We start from the raw sequence: 9,746 nt of genomic DNA on the forward strand, positions 1-9,746 counted from the left end.
TAGAATCCGTGCTGCAGGAGACTGTTCCACGTGGCACATAGTGCAGGAAGTAGAATCCGTGCTGCAGGAGACTGTTCCACGTGGCACATAGTACAGGAAGTAGAATCCGTGCTGCAGGAGACTGTTCCTCTTGGCAGCTAGTGCCATTTCTTAGACAGTGGTGACCTGGTCGGACCAAGTCACTAAAAACAACAGCTGAGTACTGATAATAAAGGAGACTCTGGAACTGTTCAGGGGCAAAGGGCAGTGATGAGGTAATGAGAGGGACAGCAGGTGACTCACAGAGAAGATTTTACATGCCCAGGAACAGAGAAGGGTGACATTCCATAGCTTGCAGCCTATTGTTCGGGTCCTGAGCAGGCAACTTTGTGCCCTCAACTCATTGATTGAAGAATATTTTAGATATCAATTCCAATATGGCTTTTCTGAAGCTCAGCAAAAATCTCATTTCTCACTTCCCCCTTATCCAGCTCTGGAGAGCTGGGAAGGACAGAGGAGCTTGTCATTGGGAAGATGTTGAGAGCAAACTGTTCCATATCATAGGGGATGATTATCACTTTTCTCCTCTTACGATAAAGATTAGACAGACCATCTCAGGAAAGACATGCCTAAAACAGCATGGAGGTGGGGAAGTAATTTTGTAACATGTTATTACTTAAGAGCAAGCAAGCCCAAGTAAGCTATTATGGTAGAACTAATACCATAATATTAATACCAGGGACGGCAACAGCTGGGTCCCGACCCAAGCAACTGTCTCAAAAAGTAAAAAGACAAAAACCCCGAAGCTCTGTAGTGGGGTTCTACCCATCCCTGAGCCTCCTTGTTATTTACAGAGTAAGCCTGGGCTTCAGATAAGCCCTGTGTGGCCTCGCAGCAGTGAAAGTTATGGAAGTTGTCAGAAGCCTAGAACCTCAGGTCTCTCATCTGTGATTTAGGTGAAAAGAAAATTCAGCTTTTAAAATAATAGAAGTAAGTTAAACAGTGGCTCCTCTGCACGGATATGGAATCTCAGCCATAAAGGTAGCAGAAAGGATTGCATTTGTGTTTATGCACACACAGGTGCAGGTCAGAAGTCAGCATCAGTCACTCTTCACCCTGTTTGCTGAGGTAGTGTCTCTCATCGAACACAGAGCTCACTGAGTTGGCCTATTAGCTTGGCTAGCAAGCTTCAGGGACCCTTATGCCTCCCCAGTGCAGCGATTAGGCAGACACCTCTGTGCCTAGATTTTCATGTAGGTGCTGGGACTCTGAACACGGGTCCTCAAGCCTGCATGGCTCTTCACTAGCTAAGCCTTCTCTCTAGACCCATTAGTGATGCTTCACCAAAGAGGAAATAAAGGGTGGTTTGGGGTGGGACATCAGGTAATAAAGTGCAGTATAGCTGTTCTGGGGTTTTGTTGTTGTTGTTGTTGTTGTTGTTTGGGGTTTTGGGGGTTTTTTTTGTCGGGGCGGGGGTTGGCAGGGGTCAGGTTTTTTGTTTGGTTTGGTTTTTGAGAAAGGGTTTCTGTATGTGACAGCCCTGACTGTCCTGGAACTCATTTTGTAGGTCAGGCTGGCCTTGAACTCACAGAGATCTGCCTGCTTCTGCCTCTTGAATGCTAGAATTAAAGGAGTATGCCACCACTGCCCAACTTCACAGTACAGCTGTTCGTGGAGAGGTTGATTCAGAAAAATGTCCCAGAATGCTCCTTGTAGGGCCAATATTGAAAGACAATAAAATCAAAAGCACCAGTTGGGTTCTTACAACTCTGAGGTGAGACTTTAAGTTCTGTTTGAAAAAAAAAGACTAATGATACATAAAACACTGAGCATTTTGCCTAGACCTCAAAAAACTTCATTTTCAAGACTAGGCATTTAACTGAAACCCACAGCGGGCAAGCTGTTGGAAGGCGTGGGTGTAGATGTGCTAACAGGTAATGTCCAGCGTGTGGCCCTTACGCTTTCCTTCCGAGGGCTCCTCAGCCAACCCCAGTCCTTGCCCTTTTCTGTATCAAGCTTAGAGCCACCTTCTACTTTTCTCCACACCAACAGACAGTGGAACCTCTAGGAATTGACTGGGGTAGAATGCATTTGATATTCCCATGATCCTGAGTCTTCTTCCCTTATGTATCCGCAATGAATTCTTGTAAGCCGCTAGATTGTTAGTAGAGCAGCACCTGGAAGCAGCTTGTTGTGAACGCTGTCATTTCGCTTTCTTTTGAAGAAATGACAAGAACAGCAGTAGTAGCGCGACTGCACCTGCAAGGAGACTAGGACCTCTGCCTTCCAGCCTGGACGACTTAAAGGTAACAATTCCACCTTAACAATTCCACCTGAAGCTCATTCACCCCTGAGGACCTTAAAGGTAACAATTCCACCTGAAGCTCATTCACCCCTGAGGACCTTAAAGGTAACAATTCCACCTGAAGCTCATTCACCCCTGAGGACCTTGCACAGGAGAGAAAGACCAGGTTTGCCAGAGATGGGCAAGAGTAGGAGTATTTTCTTTTTATTTCTGTTGAGTTTTATGGTTCAAATAACTGATAATTCTCATTTACTGCCACATGCCTTATCTGAGCACCGTGAAAAGAGACCACTTCTGTGTAGCAATTCCTACAGTCTTGACTGTTTTCAGCTACTGCTCACAGGCTTCTGTGCCTCCTCTGTAGACTTAAGTTTGTTATGCTGAGTACAGATGGAGAAAGTCTAAGTTTATATGTCAGGTTCAGACATCTCCTGGGAGTAGCAGCCCATCCATCCTTCTGGGAACAAGGGAGGGAGTTCTGCTGTTTATGCACAAGAGACTGGTGAAACCAGACATCTGATGTTGTTGGGGTTTTCTGTCCTGCCCGGTTCCCACAATCGTTAAGTCCCAAAGAAATCACAGAGGTTTACATTTGTTATAAACTGATTGGCCCATTAACTCAGGCTTCTTATTAACTCTTATATTAGCCCATTATTCTAGTCTTTGTCAGCCACATGGCTCGGTACCTTTTTCAGTGAGACAGTCACATCTTGCTTCTTCTGTGTCTGGGCCGGGGACTGCAGAGGAATGGGCTTCCTTCTTCCCAGAATTCTCCTGTTCTCATTGACCTGCCTCTACTTCCTGTCTGGTTGTCCCACCTATACTTCCTACCTGGCTGCTGGCCAATCAGCGTTTATTTAAAATATAATTGACAGGATATAGACAGTTGTCCCACACCAATCTGATCTGCTTTTGCCTCCAGGTGTCAGAGCTGAAGACAGAACTCAAACTGAGGGGTCTGCCAGTGTCAGGAACCAAACCAGACCTCATTGAACGCCTGAAACCCTACCAGGAAGTGAGCAGTAGTGGCCTTGCTGCTGGCGGTATTGTGGCCGTGTCATCAGCAGCTATTGTCACCAGTAACCCAGAGGTGACAGTGACACTGCCCGTCACAACACTGCATAATACTGTGACTAGCTCTGTGTCCACTTTCAAGGCAGACTTGCCGCCTGCTGGATCCAGCAACGTGGCCCACGTTGAAAGTGCCCGTTCCCCTCTACCCATCTCACCATCACCCTCGGAGCAGTCCAGTCTCAGTACTGAGGACACGAACATGACAGATACCTTCACTGAGATCATGAGCATGATGTCCCCTTCCCAGTTCCTGTGTGCCTCCCCGCTGAGGGTGACAGGCCACGAGGACAGCCTGAGCCCCACAAGTAGCACCCTGTCAGCCCTAGAACTGGACGCTGCCGAGAAGGATCGCAAGCTTCAAGAGAAGGAGAAGCAGATTGAAGAGCTGAAGAGGAAGCTGGAACAAGAACAGAAGCTTGTAGAGGTCCTCAAGATGCAGCTTGAGGTGGAAAAGCGAGGGCAGCGACCACCAGACCCTCAGCCCAGTGGCCCCTCACAGCCCCTTAGTACATCAGATCAGATACATGGCAGTGTCGGGTCCTCCTCCATCAAGGATGAGGCCTCTCTTCCTGACTGTTCCAGCCCCCAGCATCCCATCTCCACAGGTAGCCAGACCCTTGTTGCCAAAAAGGCTGTGGTCATCAAACAGGAGGTCCCCATAGCTCAAGCCGAGCAGCAGAGTGTTGTCTCACAGTTCTACGTGAGTTCCCAAGGACAGCCACCTGCCCTTGTTGCTCAGCCTCCGGCCTTACTGACCACGCAGACCACTCAGCTGCTGTTGCCGGTGTCCATCCAGGGCTCAAATGTCACTTCAGTGCAGCTTCCAGTAGGCAGCCTCCAGCTCCAGGTATGAAGTATGTCTCACAGTGTTGCTTTGCAGTGAGTGGGGGTGGTGCAGCTAGCTCGAACCGTTGAGCAGCTACTGCAGGCTGTGGTTGTAGAAGGCATAGTGTGGGTGGGTCGGACAGGGCTAGCATGGCTAGCTCTGTTTACATAATAAAAAGAAGCAGGGTGGCCTAGCTCTGTTCCCTTGGATGCATATGTCTGGCTGGAGAGCTGCTCAGTAATTCAGAGCACATGCTGTTTTCCAATAGGACCCAGGTTGAGTGCCCAGCACCCACATCAGGCAGGTCACAACTGTCTGTAACTCCAGTTTCAGGGTATCCTATACCCTCTGATTTCCTTGGGCACCTGCACACATGTGCACATAAGCTCACAAAGGCACACAAACATACACATAAAAAGTAGATTTTTAAAAATAAAGACTAATGGCATTGACATAGGCTGTGTGTTTTGAGTACTTCACCTCCTGTCCTGGTTCTAAGTGGCAGCCCATTTTTAAATAAAAAGCCTGAGGACAGATCTGACATGTAGACCCATGTCTTCTGGCTGAGATGGGGGTGTCATATTCTTGGAAGGTACCATTCACATGAGAAGGCTTCAGCTGAGGGAATCACGGAATGGGGCTGATCTGACCGCAGGGACCTGCTTGTTGGCTTATTGCTCTGTGTAGCACTTCTCATGGATGTTACCCAGATGTGGTCATAAGGAAAACAAAGAGCCATTTGAGCCAATGCTTCTTTAATTTGCCTAATACCTGTGACAATAAGTTCACACCTGAGTTTAGGAGGCAGAGCCCAGACAGCTTTGGCAAGTGCAAAACAATCTAACTCTCCTGCTTTGTCTGTAGAATACTTGAGTCAGAAGTCGATTCTCTAATGTATCTTGGGGGGAAATTGATCTAAACATTTTGTTAAAGTTAATACAAGAGCAGAACCTGTTTTCTACTGGGCCTCTGTATGGCTATGTGCCCATCTCTGGCTGTTCGCAGACTGTGCATGCTGCAAGCTTAAAGAAGGATTGTGGGCAGTTGAGTATCACAGTGTTCCTTGGTGCTCTTAAATGGGCCACAGACCTGACTGTTATGTGTAGAGCTGCCTTGTTTCTGTTTTCTCCCCATCTCCAGAGAAAGAGGAAAGAAAAAATGTTTCAGGACAAAACATGTGTGCAGCACAGTGTCACATGGCACCCAATTCATGATAGTTTTTTATATATATTTCTAGCAGTAAATAAACAAATTTGAAAATAATTAACTGGGCAGTGGTAGCTCACGCTTTTAATACCAACACTCAGGAGGCAGAGGCAGAGGCAGATGGATCTCTGAGTTCGAAGCCAGCCTGATCTACACAGCTAGTTCCAGGACACCCAGGCTTCACAGAGAAGTCCTGTCTGTAGGGAAAAAAATGAGAAAATAATTGCCAAAGATGAGATGAACCAAAGTGTGTCATTTGTGTTGTCTCATCTCAGCTGTGCTTCCCAGGCATCAGCTGCACTGCATCATAAACTCCATCCCAGATGTGCTTCTTGACACTAAGAGTAGTCTTTGTTTTCTTCCTAGACCCCAGCACAAGGAGAAGCCCAGGCTCAGCCTCAGATAGCCACTGCCACACAGATTCCAGCGGCACCACTGGCCCCAGCGCTGCCTCAGAAGCAGGAGGCCTTCCCGCAGCATGTGCTGGGTCAGCCCCAACCAGTCAGAAAGGTACAGTGTTCTGTCACTCTCCCCTGTCAGTTCCTTGGGAGGCTGCTGTGATGCTCAGCCATGGAACAAACCTTAGGTCCAAAGCTACTCTGTCTGGGATTGGGGAAATCTTTACCTAGCCCTTTTCCAAGTAAGTTTCCAGAATATGTTTTTATAAGTCTGCTAAACTACATTACTGAGTTTCAAGATACATTTCTTTTCTAATTAAATGTGCTATTCCTTGAGGAAAGATAGTTAAAGATACTTCTGGTATTTTTCAAGTAAGAACTTAATATGTGTGTATCTGAGAATCTCTGACCTATCATGAAGAAAGAAGTGGAAGGATCACTTGTGGGGCACACACCAGTAACCCCATCACTGGGAAGACTGAGTCTGCAGTGTGAGGCCAGCCTGGGCTCCAGTGCCGGCCCTTCTCAGAAAACAGGGGAGCTGGGATCTAACCTTGGGACCTTAAAACAGATGTTTTTACCCTGAGTCTGAGTTCAGAGCTTCAGTCTTGAACAGCTTACTGAGCATCCTGAACCATGCGTGCCGAGACAGATTGGAGGCGAAACTGAGGGTCCGTGTTCTCAACAGCAGCTGACACGAGTGAGAAAGGGTACAGAATCATACATGGCCAAGACGAGAAACCACAGCATGCCATTTAGTGGAGTTACGTAAGCTTAAAGGAGGTTCGGCTTCATTTGACCTAGGGAAAGTGGTACAGGCAGTATAAATAAGGGCTTCTCACTTCATCTCAGAATACTGGAATTCGGAGTCGTTACTTCCAGAAAGAGATGTTTTGCCACTTACAAACGGTAGGTGCATTTGGAAACAGATATGTACACTCTTGTACCCTCATGGCAAGAAGTACAGTAAGTACATCTCTAGAGAGATGGCTCAGCACTGAACACTCTTCCAGATTCAATTCCCAGTGTTCACATGGCAAGTCACAGCTGACTATCCCTCTAGTCCAAGGTGACCTGACACCTGCTTCTCACCTTCCTGGCACCAGGCATGCACGTGGTACATGCAGGCAAAATACTCATGCACATGAAATATAAATAAGTGTAACAAAAATAAAGGCATATATCTACTCATAGTGACACAAGGAAGAAGCCACCTTCTATCATTTTGGCAGTTAAACCAAGCACTGTAAGACACAGGTACTGAATAAGCAATGTGACTATTAGTTTATAAAAGTCATCACACTAATGGCTCTTCATGGAGCCACAGCAAACACTTCGGAGTTTCAAGGAAACTAGTTTCCCTTTCTACCTTTCGACACAGAAAGCAGTTCTTTAGAAGGAGTGCTGCCCGTGTGACGGGCATGTCAGTGGGAGGGCTTCAGCAGCTCCAGGATTAGGACTAAAGAGCTAGGAAATACAAAAGGGAAAGATCTGCAGGCAGCTTCAGAAACAGAACAGAAGACTATATTTAATGCCAGCACCCTCTGAGCTAGAGCAGTGTGAGGTGTCCAGAGAGATGGCATATTTGGGTGTGAAGGCAGAAGTAAAATGGCTGCTATTAACTTACCTGTGTCCTGGAAGGGGACCAGGTCACCCCAGGAAAACTGCCTGAATACCCTTCTGTAAAATGCTGACTACACAGCACAAGAATAAGTTGCTCAGCAGAGGAACCCCACTCCACCTGTGTCTGCAGATGCAGTCCTGTTGGCAGCTCCCAGCAGAGACCCCGTCTGCTCTAAAACGGTTCTCCTTCCTTCATTGTCACAGGTCTTCACCAACTCTGCACCAAACACAGTTCTCCAGTATCAGAGGCCACCTGGCCCAGCGACCCAGCAGCCCTTTGTCATTAAAAGCTCCAACCCTGTTCTTCAGTCCAGAAACACCCCACTTGCACCCCTGCAAAACGGCCCTAGCCCAGCCAGCAAGGTAAGCATCTACAGTACTTACTGGCCATACAGTCGTCCTGGCATCTGGAGTGTGTGCTGACTTAGTGTTGGAGTTAGGGAGTGAAGTAGGACTGACAGTGACTTGAATCTCCGGTCAGTGAAGAGGAGTCCTTCCACAAGACAGCCACCAACTGTCACTGGCCAGGTGCCCATGAGGTGACAGAGCCACTGCAGGGCCGGCGGGTGCTCCAGAGCTAACAAATGTTTCCCTTTGCTGATGCAGCCTAGCTCACCCACGCCAGTCCAGCAGTTTGTCATCCAGCACTCTTTGTTTGGGACCCCAGTCACCAAGACAAAAGACCCACCTCGCTACGAAGAGGCCATCAAGCAGACACGCAGTGCCCAGCCAGCCCTTCCAGAGGTGAGTGAGGGCACAGTCATATCCCAGCCTCATTTCAGGTCATCCTCTCGGGAACGTCCCCAGATAGAACCCAGAGATTCCAGCTGTTTTGAATTGGCATACAGTGTGGCCTCAGGCAAGGTGTTTATGTCTCTCTCCTTGGAGCCCTCCTGGGTCCCCTCTAACATGGAAGTAGCAGTGATTGTGCCCCTTAGTGAGCAGAGTGAGAGTTCTCAGTGACCACAGCACTGACTAACAAATGTAAACACATTTGAGCCCCTGCCTTTTAGAACTGAGAAAGCCCAGCACCCCATAGGACCTGAGGGGTGGACCTGACAGCAGGTCACAGTGGATCCTAGCAAGAGTTCACATGAGCACACATGCACAACCCGTACTCTGTGGAGTACTTGTCAGGGACACATGGTGTGCTGCTATGCTTGCTGTCTAAGGCATAAGGAAGCAAAGCCGTACTTCTAGCAAGCATCAAACAAGTGAGCTCCCTTAACTAAGGTGCAGGCACTTGGTTACTGCCTGTGAGGAAATGCTCAGTGACCACAAGATGCAGAGCAAAGACAGCTTTCCTAGTTGTCAAACATCCCAGACTCAACAGAGACCTCAGCTATGAAGGAAAAGACAGATTAAAAAAAAAAAAAAGTTTAAACACTGCTCTAAGAGTCTAAACAAATGGAAATTGGCCTGCCCTTCCCCACACTCCATTTGAAAACAGCATCTCCAGGGAACAGAAATGAACTGCCAAATGATTTTAATGGCGGTGAGAAGGCAGCCCTAGGCCACCACACACGAGTCTCATGAGCAGGCCCCCTGGCAGTGCCCACCTGATACATGCACAACAGAAGAAGCAACAGGAATTCTGGGGCTCACATGTCACTGGGTGCAGTTCTAGGCTGCAGGCACCAGTTGTGCATCAGCACCACTAAGCCCCTCTGGAAATCTTAAGGCTCCAGCAGGTCCTGCATGGGTCCCTGCTGGCTCCATCTTCCCACAGTAGCAGCTAGCACAGAACTGAGGCAGAGACTCAGCTCACTCAGTTCTTTCTTGGAGAGCCCATACTCAGTTCTTAGTGAGGAGGAGTCAGAGATACTGCCACCTGGGTTCTGTATCAAGTGAGAGTGTTCTTTAAGAATAAATGTAAGCCAAGTGTGGTTGTGCACACTTTAATCCCAGCACTCAGGAGAATCTCTGAGTTCAAGGCCAGCCTGGTCTACAAAGCAAGTTCCAGGTCAGCTAGGACTGTTTTACAGAGAAACTATGTTTGAATAAATGAATGAATGAATGAATGAATGAAATGTAAAGTCTGGATAATTTCAAATAAAGCATAATCTGTGGGTTTTAAAACACAAAGACATATGTTTTAAGTTGGGGGGGGAAGTTTAAATAGGAAACTTACTAGATATGCTGGTGGCAAAAGATTTCAACATATATTTTATCAAGGATGATAAGTGGCTAGTGAACACGTATGTGCAAACATCCAACCATCACTAGTCACCAGGGAAATGTATTAGAACCACATCTGCATCCCACAACTCCCCTCAAAAAGTGAAAATGTGCATGAAGAACACCTGCTGATGGGGGCTACAGTCATACTGGGAAT

General features: G+C 47.5%; 1 protein-coding gene across 3 annotated transcripts in view; it reads left to right on the forward strand.

Moving 5' to 3' along the window:
• Mrtfb (myocardin related transcription factor B) overlaps positions 1–9,746 on the forward strand; it is a 115,933-nt gene that overhangs the window by 97,516 nt on the left and 8,671 nt on the right. For all 3 annotated transcript variants that reach the window (XM_005350338.3, XM_013347478.2, XM_005350339.3), the window contains 5 exons: positions 2,204–2,285; positions 3,207–4,205; positions 5,757–5,900; positions 7,616–7,774; positions 8,018–8,155. In XM_005350338.3, the coding sequence (XP_005350395.1) occupies positions 2,204–2,285; positions 3,207–4,205; positions 5,757–5,900; positions 7,616–7,774; positions 8,018–8,155 (1,522 nt within the window). The remainder of the gene's footprint in view (positions 1–2,203; positions 2,286–3,206; positions 4,206–5,756; positions 5,901–7,615; positions 7,775–8,017; positions 8,156–9,746) is intronic.

The sequence above is a fragment of the Microtus ochrogaster genome, chromosome 7 (assembly GCF_000317375.1).
Source record: "Microtus ochrogaster isolate Prairie Vole_2 chromosome 7, MicOch1.0, whole genome shotgun sequence".
Classification (NCBI taxonomy): Eukaryota; Metazoa; Chordata; class Mammalia; order Rodentia; family Cricetidae; genus Microtus; species Microtus ochrogaster.